Source organism: Siniperca chuatsi, linkage group LG3 (assembly GCF_020085105.1).
Source record: "Siniperca chuatsi isolate FFG_IHB_CAS linkage group LG3, ASM2008510v1, whole genome shotgun sequence".
Lineage (NCBI taxonomy): Eukaryota > Metazoa > Chordata > Actinopteri > Centrarchiformes > Sinipercidae > Siniperca > Siniperca chuatsi.
In genome coordinates, this window is record NC_058044.1 from 26,292,746 (window position 1) to 26,312,595 (window position 19,850).

A 19,850-nucleotide genomic window follows, 5' to 3' on the forward strand; every position below is an offset into this window, starting at 1 on the left:
TCTTATATACAATTTTCTTTGATTTTAATGCAACGAAATTTGAACGTGATTTTTAAATACTTAATTCAGAGGAAGGTCGCTCTGCTAGATCATGCTCATCTACTACGCATACTACACTACCAGTGTACAGAAACACTGGGGAAGGCTGTTCTCAAACTGTGGAAAGATATTCATTTATTGAAGAGAAACTGTACAAAGCCCCTTGTCAGTAGCAGGATGTGACTGATCAAAGTATATCAATCTTTTTCAAACTTTGTGGACAAAAACCATTTGTGTCTGTTTTAGGAGAAAAGTCAAATGATACATTAATATCATTGCCTGAGTGTGTGTTCTATGGCTTCCACTGGGAAAAGTAGTGTAATGTTTCATTGACAAAATAGTTCACTCTTTACCTGACCCATCACAGGACAGTCAAGAGGCAACAGAGTTCTTAGCTGCTGTGCCAGTAGCAGGTGGAATAGTTTACATGATGACACTGACTCTCCGTGGCTGGATGATCTTATCATAATCAGAGGCAAGTGAAGGGACAGCGACCCGTCTGGAGTGCTGATCCTGGAGCGGTCCCATCTTAAATCACACCAACAGTTTGCCCTCACTCAAAGTCTATCGTTTACTACTCCTGTTCTCACACAGTGTGTGCCTTCTATCAATTCTGCCGCCAGTTGACAGAGTTGTAATGTGTGTCCCACACTGACTGTTATTTATTTATCGCGACAGGTCGGGGATCTGATATTATGTTTACTTTCGTAAATCGCGAGTCATATCGTTCTATCACCAACGATTGTCGATTTAACGTTACTTTGAACCAAAACAGGAGAACAGAGACTGAGTGCCCAACTTACCAAAATAGAAGATCTTATTACTGAACTTTCTTTATTTTTGTGAGTATTGACTCAAAATAATCTGTATAGTCTACTTATAAACATCATATTCGTTGACTCATTTTAATAGTACTTTGGACACGCTAGATTTAGCTGTTAAACTAACATAACGCAAGATGAGTTGTGTGAGTTTGTTTTCTTTTAGACTGCATGAACATGGAGGATCAAGACCATGGCTGTTGCAGCAGGTGCTGGGGTTTCATTATCCGGGTCAGGAGTATGGTAACAGTTTTCAACCTGATAGCGGTTGCACTGGGTAAGTGAAGACTAGGTGAGTGATTTTAAACAAAAATGAAGGCTAGCTACTTGCTCTAACTGAAGAACTGTCTAGCTAACGTTAACGCTAACTGTTAAAGCCAGCTACTAGCGATAACGTTAACGTTAGCTAGCTAGCTTTAATTTGCTGACTGGACAGCATTAACTTTAGATTTCTCTAACCTTAGACTTTTTGTCTCGACATTGTTAGTGACTGAAATGAGAACTAATATAACTAATATTACAAATATTTTTTAGGGAAACAAATTTGAACTATTTAAATTATAGGTTAACACTGGTGTATTTATCAGGACGTACATGTATTAGCTAGAGTTGATAGGTTATATTAACCTAGCTAATTAATGTCCCAGTCCTGACTAAAAGTCCTGTCCTGCTTAAGCTAGATAACCTAAATCACAAATAAATCTTGGCTGACACCATTTTACATTTTGCAAAAGTAAGGCAACCTAAAGGTAAGGTGCATATAGACACAGTATAGACAGATGCACGTCTGAGGCAATGTTCTGTACAAAAATTAAATGAAAATACCACATCCTCCTGTTAACAGGGCAACCTCTTTAGGTGCATCTTTTTCATCCTGTAATTGGATGCTGTATCTATCAGACCAGGTTAAACAGCACCATCTAGTGGACAGTTTAAATCATTGCATTTACTCTAACAGAGGAGCCACATTAAACGACCCAAAACAAGATGGTTTTGATTTTCCTTAATCGATGTGATTATCAGTGACAAACGATCATGGAAAATCACGTGTATCACCTAGTCAACTATTCTTTCTACAGACACAAAACTCTGCACATATGATGCAGGTATGTGAAATTAAATCGTGGAGAACTTGCCATTTTGAAATGTTTCTAACTTTCTTTTTTGGACCGTTGGTTGAACAAAGTAAGCTAACTAGTAGTCATTTTCACATGTGCTCAGCTGATGTGAAGGTTCAGCTGTTCAGGTCTTACTGCATGTCCCTCTGTACTGCTTACCTGTTTTTATGGCGGTATAAGAGCACTGTGCAGTCACCTATAATGCTACCATGAGGATTTTATTGTGTGTGCCAAGATGCTCTAGTGCTAGTCATATATTCATCATCATAACTGGACCCATTGGTATGGAAAGCCAAGTGGACCATAAACATCTCAGAAATGTAGTGTACCATCCGACACGTTACAATTGTCACCTGCTGAGGCTACAATTGTTGCCTCACCAAGGGGTTCATTGTAGCCTCAGCAGGCATTTTTGTAACGTGTCTGTTGGATGGTACACTACATTTCTGAGATGTTTATGGTTCACTTTGCTTTCCATACCTTTGTTAGGCATTGATTAGGAACCTTTGTATAAATGTATGTGTAGATTGTATATGATAGAGAACAGCATTATATAGATCAAATCTATTTGTGCAATTTGAGAGCAGGTGTTGCTGACAAGTTTCTTTTTGTTGTTGTTTTTTTTCTTTTATTGTGATGTTACATTGTGACTGTATGGATCTATCTATCTCACGGTCTGAAATATAGTAGGGTAAACGTCCCTATTAAGCCCACGTACCATATAAGCCCACTTGCAACTTCAGATAGGCCTGTCACGATAACTACGTTTGTAGGACGATATATTGTCCCAGCAATAAATGTGATAAACAATATTATTGTCATTTTAAGGGCATTTGCATCACATTCCATCACATTATTTGCATAAAGCATCTGGGTTCAGTCGGTTGCAGCAAGGGAGAGATAGAGAAATCTTTAGCCAAATAATCACAAACTCACTACAGGGACATTGTATATCTAAAGGAAAAAAGTTGATTAAAAACTAAGGGAGGGAGAAGATCAAACGAACTATTTGGAGAGAGAGAGAAGCTCAAACCTGCTGCACCTACTGACTGTCTGCACACGGCGCAAGAGGAGAGACCCCGGCGCTGTTGGCAGAAGAGCCGAGGACTGCGATTACTCTGAGCAGCATGCATGGGAATGAATAGCAATATAATATATGAATATATTTCCCTGATGGTCTGAATAGGTCGCTAAATTTGTCGCTTTTTAGAAATAAAGTCGTTAAGAGGGTCTGAAAAGTTGCTAAATCTAGCGAGAACGTCGCCAAGTTGGTGTGCGTGGAGAGAGGAGCCCCGCCCATGGTCAGACTCCACACAGAGAGCAGCCAACGAGAGGACAGAAGCAGCGCGACCAGAAATGACAGCAAAATGTGTCTCAGCATAGTTTTTTCTGTTCATTCGGCGCTGTGAAAAAACATTTAAGCGCTGCGCCCCGAGTCTTATAATGGTAGGGAAAACCCTCCTAATTATTCTGGCATCATGTTGGGCAAAATGTTGGTGACATTCTTATGTAAACAAACACGCATGTAAACGCAACTATTGAGGTCAACAAAAATGGTCAAGGTCATGTCCATATATGGTACAATAAGTCGATAACGTAATTATCGCAACAGGCCTACCCTCAAAAGAAAACGTTTTTGGCATATTAAGTACTCATTTGTTACCTAAATGGAAGTGATTAGTGTTTAAAATAAGACATATGCTATAATCTTACTTGAATTAGAAATATTGTTTCTTTTGAAATCAAAATAAGAGTTTTAGCATGCAAGCAAGCAGACCAAATGCTGCATCAATACAGGAGCTGCATAGTATGGTTCATTGCATTGACATAAAGCATGATAAGCATAATAGTTTACATTTTTGTATGCAGTTTATATTATTATACTGTTAAATAATAAATGTGTATGTTTATCTTTATTTAGTTTTTAATTAACATTTTTACCTGGTGGGCTTAAAGGGGATGCTAGCAAAAAAATCACACTGTGGATGTAAATGAGTATAGCTAAAAACTTCTCTGCATGATCAAATTATACATTTCATGTTTCATTAACTGTTATGTTAGTGCACCATTTATAGATTTATTTCATATAGTTTTTTTTTAATGTCATGTGCGTAGAATAAAATATTCTGTCTTTTAACCATAAATTTACTGTTGTTCCCTTTAAGCCCACCTGCTGCTATTAAGCCCCCTTTACTGTGTTTCAATTGGGATTTTCTCCCGTTTGACCTTTGAACCATTTTTCTCCCTAATTTTGACCTCACCTGATGAATCAGCTCCATAATTCAGATATATTTTGGCTAGTTTCAAATGCCAACAGCACACCATAGTATAGAGATACAGACAACAAGACAACACATAATGAAAGATGAAGTATTAAGGAGTAATTTCCACTATAGTTTCTAAATAGTTTCTTGGCTACATTCCAAAGAACATATGTTGTAAGTTTAGCTTTTTCTGTTAACAACACAGCAAAAAGGCTGGTCATGCCTATTTCAAATGCCATTTACAGGCCATAGGATAGGAGTGGAGACAAAATCAAAATAGCTTTTGAGATCTAAGAGATTACAGATTTGAATAGAAAAGTTTGTATTGTTAGATTTTAAATAAATATATATATTTATTTATCAACAAATCATGAAGTGAAGATGAACCTTCACGTAGTTTGAGATCTTCGGGCAGGGGTCTCCTGTCTGCTCCTGAGTCCAGGATAAAAACTAAGGGGGACAGAGCTTTTGCTATCAGGGCCCCGAGGCTCTGGAACAACTTGCCCGAAGAAATTAGGTTGTCTGAGTCAGTGTCTTCGTTTAAATCTCGTCTCAAAACACATTTTTATCTGAAAGCATATCCTGATTTTACCTGAACTGGCTGTTTGTTATACTGTTTATTTTATTGCTTTTCTGTATTTCATGTGTTTTATTTCTTTATATTTCGTCATTCACTGTGTTATTTTATTTTTCTTGTTGTGAAGCACTTTGTGCTCTATAAATAAAGTTTTATTATTATTATGAAGTGGGCTTATTTGGAACACCCATGGGCTTAAAGGGTACGTTAAGTACTCATTAAGGCCATGCCAGACTTTTGACACATTTTGAAAAATTAAACAATAAAAACATTAGAAATTGCTGTAAATGAATTATTGACACTTCAAATGAGAGATTAGACTTTCATTTTAACTAAATTTTTTTCCCCCTTAAATTGTGGCAGTATATATTAAAAATGTCTGAAAAGCAGATTTGGTGGGCTTAATAGGGATGTTTACCCTAAATTGTATTGTATTGTTTTTGGTTTGTTTTGCTCCTGTTACATCTCTGTTCTCAGTGATTTTAGACCCTTTTTCTGTATTGAAGTTCTAATATTTCTGTGTGACTGTCTCACAGGCATTGCTTTGGGCATGATTCTGAAGACCTACGTCCCTCTGTCGGACATTGACAAAGCCTATGTTGGCTTTCCAGGAGAAGTACTCCTGCGGATGCTTCATATGGTTACCGTTCCTTTCATTGTGTCAAGTGTGATATCAGGTACGCCACAGGTGTATCTCTCAAAATAACACACCTAAGCTCACTTGAGATGTACAGTAACTGTCTTGCACTAACTTTACATCACAATACAATGCTGTAAAACAAAGAAATGATTTTACTGATGCTCTAACCTTCAGTCTTAAGACCTCAAGTCGTGTTTTTATTTTTAATAGAAATTTCTAGTCTGAGTGCTGGCACCTCCAGAAAAATCACTGTACGTGCAGCAGTATACTTTTTCTCAACCACTCTTCTGTCTGTTACTACAGGTAAGAGAATATACACTCAGTTGCCAGTTTAAAAGGTCCACCGAGCTAAACCTAATGCAGTCTAATTAAACTACAGCCTCCAAAATGTCCATACAGCTGAATCAACAACTCTCACCTCAGAGTTTAAACACAAACTGAACATTATAAACTTCATGATGGTAGGATTTATTGCAGGACTGTTGTATTAGACTGCATTAGTCTTAGCACATTTCTTCATACAAACACATAATTAGCATCTTTTTATGCTTCAAGTCAGAATCCTATCGTTTTAATATTCTATATTAAAGCAACAGTACACCCAAATTACAAAAAAAGCATTTTCTCCCTTAGTGATATCTATCCATACAGATTGTTTTGTTTGGGGTTTTTTTCACCAGGTGACATGTTTTGTTTTTTCATTTCAGCTAAAAGGCAGTTTTTTTATTCTTCATTCATGGTGTTGTGCTGCAGTAACAGGAGAGTGAATAAGTCAGGGTTTACCCCCTGTAGAGCCTTGAAATCCAGTGTTAAGGCCATGGCACACCAATCAAACATTCTCCAACGAACACAGACAAACACAGATGTTTGTTTGGTGTGCCATGACTGACTGTCCTTGTTTGGAATTGTTTGGAGATGTTTGGTCAGATTCGACATGTTCATTTCCTGTTTGTCCGTGTTTGATGAAGTTTGGTCAGTTTGCCATGCTTTCAAACGGACAATTACCCCGACGGTACACATATAGTACGTGTATCCATAGCAACGCAGCTCGCACATGCCCAGTATTAGTGGTAAACTCACTGGACCAGCTGTGTAATTGTTGTTGTGTTGAGTGAGGTAATTTTGTAATAAAATCGTTCAGTAGCCGTCTAATTGATGGCTAGGCTATGGTTAGACGTCTACTGAACCAAATTCAACCACATTTTAGACGAGACGGCTATGTACCATTTAAACGTCTCTTAGACGTCAAATCAACGGAAAATTGCTCAGTGTGGTGAACTGTACAAGATTGTTGCAACCTAAATAAGCTAATGACAAAAACGCTACAAATAATGGTTAACAGTTAATGTTACATAACATTCGAGTGAAAGATTCGCTACAACATATATTATGATCAAATATTAATAATAAAGTGGTAACACTTCACAATAAGGGACAAACAATTTTGAGCAGTTACCAGGGAACGAATGAGAAACCATCTGCTAGTGAACCTTTAGTTAATGAGTAATTCCTAAACAAATTTTAGAGTAGCTAATGATTAGTTAACAAATGAGGAATGACTGAGGAGCTACCTACATTAATGAATCATTAGGTATTGATTAGTTCATGAATATCTGTGAATCGATCATACTGACCACTTTCTTCATGAGTCATGAGTTACTTATTACTTAAACATTAGACATACACTGACAGCAAGGCATGTGTGGTTCACTGAAGGCCTGCGTTTCCTGAAAAGTTATGTGAAGAGGAGGCCTTCAGTTTCAAAGGTTGAGGTCGTTTTTGAAGTCAGCTGTTTGACCTGTTAGATTTGGTCAACTATTTTGTTTGGATTTGTTTGATCAGTGTGCCATGGGCAGTTAGTTTTAAAAACACATTCTAAGACAACTGCCAACATTAGAATGTTTCCTGTTGTTGGAGAATGTTTGATTGGTGTGCAGTGGGCTTAAGTGGAGCTTTTACCCAACAACTTTGACACTGACATAATACTAAAAGTCATGTGTTTCTGCATTTGCAGTTGTAGTTATAGTGTGTGTAGTGTGATATTTTAATCTAGCTATTATATAGTATAGTAAAGGATAGTGTTGTATAAGGCCATATGGAACAGCTATAGAACACATGTATTTGCTTCCTGTGTTCACCCCTGGATTATGTGTTGTAGGATTAATATTGGTACTGTTGATAAAGCCCGGGCTCGGTCATAATGCTGGTAAAGTTGTGACAGACGATGATGATGATGATGATGAAACCTTCTCCACAGTCGATGCCTTGTTGGATCTAATAAGGTGAGAAGAAAGTGTATATTCTGACAGCCCATCCTGATTCTTACCACTACTGATTTCTCTACATGTTTAGGTTTCAGTTTCCGGTTCAGCAAGGTTTTTGGGTCAGTCTGTAACATTTCAGAAAATGCTGGATAATTTAATCAAATAATTCAAATCACTTTTTCCTTTTAGAATTGTATTCAATCAGTGAATTGTATTCATCAGTTTTCTTAAGCATAAATAATGTATGTGAGGTGTGGTACAAATTTAGGTAAACAGGCAAAAATTCACATCATCACATCATGATTACTGCATTTCTTTTCAGATTCATCAACATTTACAAGCTGATTTTTAGTCGTCAGTTTCATGATGGTAGATTTAGTTTAGTTTTTCTTTACCCTTTACAGGAACATGGTGCCACAAAATCTGGTTCGGGCTAGCTTTCAACAGGTATGTTTAATTACTCAGGTATGCGATATACTGCCCCTGAAGGAGACAATGTAATATTCAAGATGGGATTTTTCTCTTATCTTTAGTACAAGACTCGGAAGGTGGAGTTTGAAATTGAAGAAGCTGATCAAAATTTTAGCCTGGAAATGGTAAACATGTTTCCCTTTGTCACTATAGAGATTCTTTTGTGAAGTTTACATTCATGTTGGTAATTGTTGATACATGAAGTTGCTATCAGACCGTTGCTCTCACTGAGTTTCTCATCTCGTTTCAGAAAAGCACAGAAGTGCGTCTGGTGGGTAAACATGTTGATGGACTCAATTCTGTGGGCCTGATTATCTGGTCTATTATTTTTGGACTGGCCCTCAGGAGCATGGGAGAAAGAGGGAAACTCTTTGTGGATATCCTAATCGCCATCAACGACGCCTTCAAACATGTGATTCGAATGATAATAGGGTAAGGTGAAACACCACGTTATGTTCTGGAAGAAAATCTCAACCTCTGTGTAGATGATAAAAATGTTGAATCTAGAATGAGACCATTCCATACTTCCATATTTTATAAATTATTTACAGAAAGACAGTAAACATTGTACAGTATACACTTGATTAACTGTTAACATGCTTTGATTTCTTCTATCTCCTGCACTGTCAAAAATATAACTGGTTTCTTTTTGACTCATGTTGTAATAGTAACTGTTTCATCTGTGTGAACATTTTCCATTAACTAAGTCAATGAAGTATTCCTATAATTGTTCATTCTGTTGTTTCCTTTCCAGCTTCTTGCCAATCGCAGTGTTGTTTATGACTGCAAGCTATATTGTTGAGGTTGGGGACAACTGGGGGACTGTCGTCAAACTTGGAAAGTTCATAGCAGTGGTCGTTTGTGGGTGTGTTCTCTTTTCCACTTTTAGCACTATTGCAGTCGCATTGTGAATGCAAACTCTATTTGCTGTTGTCAGTAATTCTGTTTGCTATGGTATAGTTTAGTCAGTAGTCGTGTAGTTTTTGCTCTTTTTCAGGCTCATCATCCATGGAGGAGTATTTCTGCCACTGATCTATCTCCTGTGTGTGAGACGAAACCCCTTTCCTGTCATTAAGGGGGTTTCTCCTGCCTTACTGAGGTCCATGCTAATCTCACGCAGGTAAGAGAATTAGATTTTTCTGTGTGACAGAGAGAGGATTTAGATATAGAGAATATATCGATATTTAAGAACTAACAAGGCATGCAATGTGTCTCAAAGCCATGCAGCCTCGCTGACTGTGCGATGTTGTGAGCAAGTAAACATGATTGACAGAAGAATCACTCGTTTCATGCTGCCGATTGGGATCAATATGAACATGGACGGAACAGCGCTTTATGAAGTGGCTGCGGCAGTTTTCATTGCCCAACTCAACAGCATCAGTCTGAACTGGAGCCAGTTAATTACCCTTGGGTAAGTCGCAATCATATTTTCTCACTGACTCTGTTCTGTTTCTTGTTATTAAGAGCTGGGGTTCAATTCTGTGCAAGTAGCACACTTATTTTAGTTCAAGCAGTAATATTAAAATGATACGTGTTATTCTTACTGTATTATAGAGTGCCACAATCATTCCAGTATATGGTTCTTCCTATACTGTAAAAAAAAAACTGGATCAGTGAGTTGATATCTCAGGCATTGCTGGCATACAGTATTGTGTCATCAGTGTAGAGGAAGTAGCTGATAGTAGTCTCACTATTGAAGCTTTATCCATGTCTGTCCTTCATGGTTTGTTTTGCTTTGTCTAGCAGCAGCTGGGGCTTTCAGTCTCTGGTGTTGCCTCCAGTTCCCTACTGAACCCTTTTTACACATCAATACACAATAAACTGTACGTCCATTCAGCTTTGTGGCTATGATGTCTGACAGTTTTAGTGCGCATAAGCAGGTTATTGGTAGGTGCAGGTGCTGTTCTCAAGCTGCCATGACCTGCCATATGTTAGCAAGTCACAATCTGTAGATCCCTCACTGCACTTACAACCCACATATGTCGCTCTGTTGGTGTTGTGGACTGTGGTTCTTTTGTATGAACCAAATATTGCCAGATTTTAAAAACAGAAAATTGTTGTGTTTAGCACAAATTCTCTAGTATGTTTTAGAAACTCTGGCTCAATATAGGACGTGGTACTGTTTCGTGTCAAAGTTGAATACATGCAGGGCCTTCCTCTCTGCCTCCAGCCATTACTTCACATGTCCCATGATGCCACATGTTGCATTTTGGTGAGCGGACATACTTTGCCCCTGTCCAAACCAACAATCTGGGGAATTTTAGGCATCATGAAAAGAGTATACAATAAGGGATCTTTAAGAGCTGATGACTTAAAAAGAAATACATGGTGCTGTTTAATATTGTTGTGTCTTCAGCAGTCCACTCTGGTGCTCACTGACGTGGCTCTGTGTTTCCCCTGCAGTGCGACAGTATTAGTATCCAGCGTAGGAGAAGCAGGGATCCCAGCTACAGGAACAGTCACCACCCTCTTCATTTTGACAGTCATAGGGATTCCTGCGAGGGACGCTTCCCTTTTGTTGGTTATAGAATGGCTGCTGTAAGTTTAACCTGTGTTTTGGCAGGGATTACCCCACCTGATACCAAACAACACAGTGTGAAGAAGCACATATCCTCAGCTCTGTGGTGTGTGCCTTTCAGAGATCGCGGCAACACTGCTGTCAACGTCCTGGGCGACTGCATTGGCGTGGCGCTTGTTGAGCATCTATCAAGGAAAGAACTGGAAGAAATGGACGAGCAAGGACAGGACATGGCGAGGTGAAATTTTAGTTGGTCATAGTGTTTTTTTTTTACAGCATTAAAGGCAACATCAGCAAATATTAGATTATTTTAACCCAGTACATGGATAAATGAAGAAGTCACATCATTGTTTCTGGTAGCAGATTATCAGAGTATGTGAGTGGAATGAAGCTCACAGCTACACAATCATTTACATGAAGATTATAATACTCTGATTTGCATCTATGTGTCATTCAGTGATTGGATAACAGAGTTCGACACTGATAGTGAGGATTTCCAGGTCCAGGTCCATACCAACAGCCGAGTCCCTCAACACAGCAAACAGTCAACTGCTACAAGACAGCAGCCGAAGACCAAGCATATGTAGCCTCAGCTCACCATGAACAGGGCTGACTTATTTCATTTATTTGCTATCTATAACATTTGTTTTGCATTTTGTACTTTAAAATAAGCCTGTTAGCAATTATTTCTATTCATATCCTATTTTGTAGTTTATGTAGATATAATTCTAGTGAGCTAGATGTACAATAGAACACACTATAGAAAGGCATTCACTCGAAGACGGCAGCTAACGTATGTGTAGCCTCATCTCAGCGTGAACAAGGTCTGAGCATCAGCAGCAGAAACATGGCTGACTTTGACAAGAATTCCAGAGTGTCAAAACATAATTTCTTTTTGATATTATTTCATTTATTTGCTGTCACATTTTCTGCATTTTGATTTTAGAAATGTACTTTTATATAAGCCTGTTGGCTATGATTTGTTGATTTGATTAGTTTGGAATCAAATTTGTCTCATTTAGTATTTTATTTAGTGCATTAGCAGCATGAACAGGTTGACTTTAAAAAAAAATCTTGAGTGCCAGATTGTATCTCTTTGATTTGTTAATTTATTTGTGGTCACATTTATAACATATTTTGCATTTTGATTTTGTCACTGTACTCTTAAATAAGCCATTGGCAATTATATGTTGACTTTATTGATTCATTGACTTTAAAAATAATTCTCAAGTGCTAAAAACATTAAAGTTAGTGCTATGGCATTCATTTATTTTATTTCATGTATGTGCTATCACATTTCTGCATTTTGTATTTTATGTTTGTGCATCAGACAAAAATGACTATTACTCTGTCTTTGATTTGTTATTTAATTTATTTGCTGTCACATTTGCACTTTGTTCCTTTAGATAAGCCTGTTGGTGTTGGTTGAGTGTTTTAAATTTGATTTATTTGTGATCAAATTGATCTTTAGTATTTTTGTAGATACAATCGTATCGGCCTGGATGTACAATCGTTTTTGAAATGAAAATTGACATTTTGTTTTTCAATAAATATCAGGAAAAAAAGAGAAGTGGTTGACTGGTTCCATTAGCAGTAAGTGTGATGTGATTTATTGCATTATGGTGTGACGCAGTTCGTCAGTTAGAGGTTGAAATGATTCTTCTATTTCTATTTTAAATTTTTGGCAGTGGACAATTTGACCTTTAAAAATGTTCAAAACATTTGTTTAATGCACAGTTATACTCGGATTTTACATTAAATCACTTCACAAATGATATAAGACAGTAGTGCCAGTTAAGATCACATTTTTGATGCTGTTATGTGTCAGACAACTGAAGGTAAATTTCAGTGGAATGAGAATAAAATACTACCCAGAGGGTTACATGTCATTGTTACATAAGAATATTTTCATATTTTAATCTAAAAAAATAAACATTCTGTATATTTCTGGGTGAAGTTCAGGATCTGTCTGATTTGGGGAAAGCGTGTAGCCCAGAGTGAGTTCTGCAGCAACCAGACCAAGAGACCACATGTCGATGGGCTCCGTGAAGACCAGACCCAGAGTGACGGTGGACTGAGTTCCTTGCAGACACAGCTGCAAATCTGGTCGAGTGGCTCCAGGTCCAGGTTCAGACCAGTGGCCACCACAGAGAGCCCAAGCATGTGTAGCATGGAGTTGACTTTGAAAAGAAATAGCCATAAACATAGTTTATCTTTTTGGTTAAACATTTTGTTTGTTGAATTTGTTTTTCATTTCTAAATGGTTCCCAATTTACATGAATTTGTTGTATTGAGACTTTTCTGTGCTTCAATTTTGCAATTCAATTAGTTTTTTATTACTGTGACACACATATAGAATCCCATTACAGTTTTTCCTCAGTGGCTTAAGCTCATTGTCTGAAACACACACACACAGTTCTCAAAACATTAAGAGCAATCACCACATACTTTTATGCTGAGCAGCACAACACTTCATTTGTCTTGCAAAAGGCCGTCACTCAAAACATTTAACTCGTGTGTCAAAAGTAAATACCTTCATCAAGTACGGCAAATGTCTAAGGAACTGTCAGCGTAACAGAAGACATTAAAATTGTGTCTCTTTACGTCACAATAAGAACCTTATGTGACAGTAATGTAAAACAGAAAATACAAAAACATACAGTAAAAACAAATGCCCCAATACAACATAATGTAAATTAAGAACTATTTAGAAATTAAAAACTAAAATTAAATGTAAATCCCCTCCATCATTGCACTGGCCACTCAAACACTCCTGTTTATCTGGTCACAGCATTTCATCTGATATTTGTCCTTCTAATACACAAAAGCATCATTTGGCACGGTGCAACCGTCCCCTGCATGTCTCTGCTGTGACGTCCTCACAAGCAGCATGTTGTCTCAGTCCTCCCTCTGTCTCTTCCTCCAGATCCACCTCTCCCTCTGCCCGAGCACATCGCATTACTGTCAAAGCTTCCTGTTGTCCCTCTCTGACGTCTTCCTGGTCCATGTTCAGTAACTGTGGTAGATAAAACTCGCCCCTCTGTGGTGTAAATGTGTTTGAGAAATGATTTCTGAGGAGTTGCACTAAAACATTGAAACAATTCTTCTATTGAGATCACAGACTCTAAAAAGAGCAAATTCATATACACTAGAGGAAACAACCTACCAAAGGATGTGACTGACTCTATTTATAAATATCTCTTTGACATAAGTGTAACCATGTGCTGTGCCAGATGGACTGCAGACATTGTCGCTGCAGTGCTGTTCATATCACGAGGTGGGCTGTTGTCCTCTGCAGTCCCACTGTCATCTCATTTGCACCATTATGTCCCCCATTCTCAAGGTTCAGTTGAAGGAAAAGAACAGGCGATGGTGATCGCTCTTGGTCCGTTATGAAGATGGAGTGTCACTTGGTTTTAAGTAGCACATTACTTCACCACTCACTTTGGACTTTAACTGCACTTGCCCTCCGATGCAATATAGACAGGCCTGTATGGTGCGGCCAGCGAGCTTCAAATCATAGAGACAGAGTGATTGTGAGAGCTCCTTTACATTTACTTGTGTTTTCACTGTTAATTATATGGACTTCCAGTCTTTGCTCAACTTTCACATGACTGGATTACCAACCGGGCCAAGCAGACAACTGCCCCAGGAACCAGTTGCACCAGCTCCTCATAAGTTCAAACTTACCAAGTGGAGATTTACACATCACTAAAACATGTTGCACCGCACAAACTAGTTCTTATAATATTTACACCCAGTAACTGCCAGGTGTAACTGTTGCATAGCTAACTGAACCAACTGACAAAGCTAATGTTGCTAACTTGCTGATATATGACCCGCTTATCTGACTGGACACTTAATAAAATGCTTGTTGATGCAAATTGGAAAGATTTTAAGTTACATTTCACAAAAATAACACAACAAACCTGAAATGACAAAATATGCCAATGTTTCTCTAAATAACCAAATAAGGTCAGCTAGATCAATGCTAGCATAATTGTATATTTTCCCCATCATTCTAAATTGCATGAATGCTACTAATTCTGAAATGTACATATTTCTACATGTAAGCATAATAAAGTTATACCTACATTTACAAAGGATTGGCAGTTATGTTTAATATATTATTTGCCCCCATAAAACTTTTCTGGAAATGATGCTACAGCTTGTGAAGCTACAGTGACTTCCTGTTTACACTGTTGGTTGCTTTTGATTGGACAAATGTTTCTTGTAACCGATTTATACTTACATGACTATAAGTCTTCACTAGCTAAGATATTCCTCAAATTTTAATGGTGCAACTTGATTTAGTAAATCAACAGTTTGATTTACTAAATTGGGTTTGTTTGGGAATGTGCACACTTAAGCACAATATCAACTTTACTTTATAAACAATTTAAAGGGGGGTCTTGCATTAATACCTAATCTCAAATTATTATTTCAGCTGATACTGTCCTTACATGGTGCATATGTTTATATGTGTTAATCTAATTACCACACAGTGAACCTGGGGCCATGTAATATTCTAGAATGGTAATACTGCACACAATGCACAGGAATGAAAGGAATAGTGGGTTAATAAGGGCCCTGCTGCTCATTTTGCCCCCCCTCTCACTAGGAGTGTTACAGAAAGCAGTAGGATGCTGATGCACAAACACACACACACACACGGTGTCTGAACATTTTTCATCATTGTTCATTTGTTTGTCATTTCAGAACCATCAGACTGTAACATTTCAGGCTTCAGACTGTGGGGCTATAACATTAACAGAACCCACCGTTTCAGTCATTAGGTAACTACTGCCATCTAGTGGTAAAGATGATACAGTATATGCATTACCACATAATATCCATCCACACAGTCCTATACCTTCTCCAGAATTGAGTCTGTTTTAATTTCTAGGAAGCTATAGTTCAAGCATACAACAAGTAATGAGAGAGGAAATATAAACTGTTAATCATAGCTGCATCTATGGGAATGTGTGGGTAAAATTCCACCTGTAGTGTGCCATAGAAGCACAAGTTCATGTTCTGGACAAATTCTTGAGTATGTGTATCAACCTTTACACTAGCCCTCACATACAGAGCTGTAGTGATGGGTTGAACTGAATCATTAGCTGATGTTCAACTGATTATTTTAAACAGATCCAGTGCCAGTAAAGAAGATAGATTCATTTCAAGGAATAATGAATGACTAAGTCTCATGAAACTATAGCATGCACTTTTGCAGAAAATTATTAGACTCCCAGAATAGGTCACAGAGAATTTCACGCATGTACATGTGTTGCATAAGAAGCCACATTTGGATGCACATGCACTCACAAACAAACCTAGATTAATGTGATGATATAAGAGCACAGGAGGAGGACTAACTTCAGGGTAAAAGCTCTGGGGCTTTGATGACTGTGACATATTACACCTGTTGCCCTTCTGTGTATGTCTGTGCGTGTTATAATTAATCAAGCCGGGAAACAAGGAATTCAATGGAATAAGACCCAAACGCAGACCAGCGGGTAGAGCTGGGGCAGATCAATAATTTATTAACTAAAAAAACCAACCAAACAAAAACAGCTTACACTGAATTGGCAGGCCAAAAGCAACTCTCAGCAGGTAAGCAGTCTAAAACAGAAAAACAAGTGCAACAGTGAGCAGGCAAAATCCACAGACAGGCAAGGTACAAAGGAAACAAAGAATCCAGAACTCACAGGTACACGAAACCACGGTAATTGACAGAGATACAACGACAAGCTGACAGTGGAACAAAGGAAGGACTTAAATACACTTGGGTTAGGGCGGCAACGAGACACAGGTGAAACTGATCAAGACACAGGTGAAAACAATCAAAGACAGGAAGCAAAACTAAAAGACACTTGAGAGAAGGAGACTATTTCAAAATAAAACAGGAAATGACTGAACACAAACTCCAAAACCAGACGTTTGCGTGAATGTGTGTGCCTTTGCCTGCTTGTCTACGTCAATGCTTTTTCTTTGGACTTGTATTATTACAATATTGATTGTGTCCTGCACTACCTGTTACAACAACAACTCTAACAGATTTATATAATATTTGCATCACTTATTTTTTTAGTTCAAGCACTATGTATGGGAGGTTTGAACATAGAGGTTTGGCAGGACACCAGTGAGTTCTTCCTCATACTCACCAATTGCAACTGAACCCTACAGCTATACCATTCATTTAATGCCCAGATTGGCAAGTTTGGTGTTGACAGACAACATAAGATGCAGGGTCTGGTGAACTGACACCCTTGGGTCTGATGTTTTGTGTTTGAGCTGCATGACTCCACTTATTAGGTATGTGGAGGAGAGCACTGGATTTCTGCAGGCATAGTCCTTGACTCTATCTGCTTCTTATTCCAGTTTCTTTTACCCTATCACAACATCCCACACCTACCATTACTATGCTCAAATCTTCTTTCCCAGCCTCAAGCCCTCAGGCTGAGGTTTACATATCTTGTGCACCTCTAACTCAGATACACTCTCAAGAAGATGGAGCGACTCTTTTCCCTGGAACAGTCTGCCCTGCACACCACCATTACATTAGTACTCGTGAACCCATAGTGACTTCTTTTCAGGATCTTAGTGGGATTTTAGAAACCCATCATCCAGTGCCAAGCAGTTGCTTCTGGTTTGCACTCAAAACATTCCCCCATATAACTCTTATGGACTCTACTGGCTCATTTTTACACACCCTTCTTTGATGCACACCCCTGTTTGTTCCCTGCCTTCTTGCTGTCTGCTCTATTTCTATCCTCATGCATCAGATCCACCCTCAACCTCACCCGCTCACCTGCTCTTGGGCTGCATATTTATCTGCTGCTGTATATTTTACATATACAGGAAAGGTCAGTTTACTGGTCATGAGGAGTGCTACTACTCAGCCTGTAAAAGAGGACCCTGAGAAAATAACCCCTGATGATGTCATATACCCCATTTACACGTGGCATTAAAATGCAATCTGTAAGACCCATGGATTGGATGTCATTATCCAGATAATGTATCCAGATACAGATTGCATGTTAATACCAAGTGTAAATGGGGCCACAGTGACGTCATCAGGGTTTATCTCAGTTTGGGCTAAGAGATTACAAATTTATAACTGAAATGGGAAATGTAGGATCCTACATTTTTGGAGCTTTACCCATACCACAGACTAAAAGTCAGGATATCTCTGGCCTGTCCCCCAATTCGAAGGAAGTGTGATACTAAAAAGTGCCCTTTAAGAGACAGGCAGACATTCGTGTTGGTTAAGTTGACTCATACTAGGTTAGAGATGAGTTTCACTCCCTGCGTTTAGTCAGAGTAGCTAGATTTTCTGTTTTTTAAGTCTAGATTTCTGCATTTGAAGGATTTTTAGGATGCTTGTTTGAGAGTTGATTATTAAATATAAGCCTTCTACATATATTTCCTGCAGTATACTCGGTGTCCAACCTGTCAGTAGGCCTCCTGTTCTTGTCATTTTTGAGTCTTGTATTTCTGTACATGTGGTGGAAGGTTTATGTATTTGTGTGTATCTGAGGTTATCTCTTCCAAATGAAAAACCAAAGCAATGTAAAGATTCAATCTGTGACAAGGCTGCTGCTGAGAGAATGACAATCCTCCACTGGAGCTGTTCATTGGCTAACATTAGCACACTCACCCAGGTGTGAGTGTGTATGTGTGAGTGTGTGTTTATGAATGGGAAGGGAGGCTGTTTGCTGCAGGCTCAGCAATCTTTCCAACATGCACACTCAGCAGACCTTATCTGGATTAATAGTTTAAAAACCAACAAGTATAGAGCCCTAACGGTGTAACTCTTCCTCTGTGTAATATGTTGATATATTGGTCCCACCAAACAGTGTGTCCTGACTATAAATATATAAATATGACAGGCGTCATCTTGGCACTTTTATTTAGTAGCCTGAACCTGCCTGTATGAGACAGAAAGGTAGTGATGGAGCACTTGAGTTAGAGAGGGAGGGTGTTGTGAATTGCCATAAGCTGTGGCACACTCGTGCCAATTAACTTGACTGAAGCAGACACACACTCCCATTACGGCAGATTGAAATCTCCACTGGGCCGTGTGAGGGAGTGATGTGTTAGTTATATTGCCTGGACTGTGAGGGATTCATGCACATGCTAAGCATTATTTCTGTTTTAGGAGATTGTCTTGTGTGTGTGTGTGTTTGTGGGGGTCAAACATTAATTTCAAAACCATTTGCATCAAAAAAAAGTGTCTTCTGATTTAGATTCAATTAAGTTTGAATTGTTTCTTTTGGTTTTTGACACAAGAAGATGTTTCCATAAGGTTCATAGTTTTTTCTATCCTTGCTTGTGCATTGTATGTTTTATTGTATCTCAGAAAATCCATCCTCACTGTTAGCCACTGAATCTCCAATGGTTTATTCATGAGTGACAAGCAGAAATGTCTAAAAGAGGTGCCGTCTGTTCATGTCTTCTCCTCTTTATTGCTTTCACACCTGAGCCTTTTTCTCTTTTCACTGGGACTTGGCCTGCGACATGCCTCTCTTAGTGTGACGGCAAATCATAGCCATGTGAGATTGGACTTCTCTGTGAAGTAGAAGACATCTTGGATCGAGCAATATAACATATATTCATATTCTGGATCTTTCCATGAGGTGTAGTGATGTAGCCTAATATATGTAATTTCAAGGATTTTTAAGGAGGTAATTGAACTTTGTTGTTGAAAAACACATCAGGCACAAATTATTATTCAAAGCATTGTATGTCATTAATGTCTGGAGGGGATCTTTAAAAATAAAAACGATTATTTTTCCAGATGAAATCCACATGGAAGTCAAAGTGCAGAGTGCCTGTGGAGCTGACAGATTCGGATGTCTCGCTCAGTGACACTTTGGCAGGGAACGATGCTGGTATGGAGCATTCAGCAGATAGCTTTCTTCTCTTTTTTTCACCACCAGTTTTTTTATTACATGCTGTATTTTGCATTTATTTTTAAATTCCATTTTCAGTGCTTTTTTCCCCCACAGAACAATGGAAATAAATCCTCTTCCCACCTTTCCACTCTCTCATTATGACAACATCTGTTCACAGCTGCCACTCTATGGGTGTCTGCTTGTGCTATTTCAAACCATATTCTTCAAACTAAGCTCACTT

The 19,850-nt window shown here is 38.4% G+C and overlaps 1 protein-coding gene across 2 annotated transcripts; it reads left to right on the forward strand.

Annotated features, from left to right (window-relative positions):
- The first annotated feature begins 326 nt into the window (after nt 1–326).
- On the forward strand, nt 327–11,454 carry LOC122873390 (excitatory amino acid transporter 3-like). 2 transcript variants are annotated; one of them, XM_044190040.1, is made up of 15 exons: nt 327–717; nt 815–881; nt 1,027–1,137; nt 5,356–5,496; nt 5,670–5,762; nt 7,618–7,741; nt 8,128–8,170; nt 8,257–8,319; nt 8,445–8,626; nt 8,949–9,059; nt 9,192–9,314; nt 9,414–9,605; nt 10,598–10,732; nt 10,834–10,950; nt 11,170–11,454. In XM_044190040.1, exons 3-15 carry the CDS (start codon nt 1,032–1,034, stop codon nt 11,297–11,299), a joined length of 1,560 nt encoding a protein of 519 aa, XP_044045975.1. In that variant the 5' UTR covers nt 327–717; nt 815–881; nt 1,027–1,031; the 3' UTR covers nt 11,300–11,454. The 2 variants fall into 2 exon arrangements, with proteins under 2 accessions (XP_044045975.1, XP_044045976.1); XM_044190041.1 differs by having other exon boundaries at nt 333–881; nt 1,027–1,152.
- Nucleotides 11,455–19,850: the final 8,396 nt, after the last annotated feature.

Excerpts from the sequence above, each read along its gene's own strand:
- LOC122873390 (XM_044190040.1), top strand. The coding sequence starts at position 1,032 with ATGAACATGGAGGATCAAGACCATGGCTGTTGCAGCAGGTGCTGGGGT. Across the intron at positions 7,742-8,127 it reads GCCTTGTTGGATCTAATAAG|GAACATGGTGCCACAAAATC; the intron begins GTGAGAAGAAAG and ends TACCCTTTACAG. Across the intron at positions 9,315-9,413 it reads TCCATGCTAATCTCACGCAG|CCATGCAGCCTCGCTGACTG; the intron begins GTAAGAGAATTA and ends TGTGTCTCAAAG.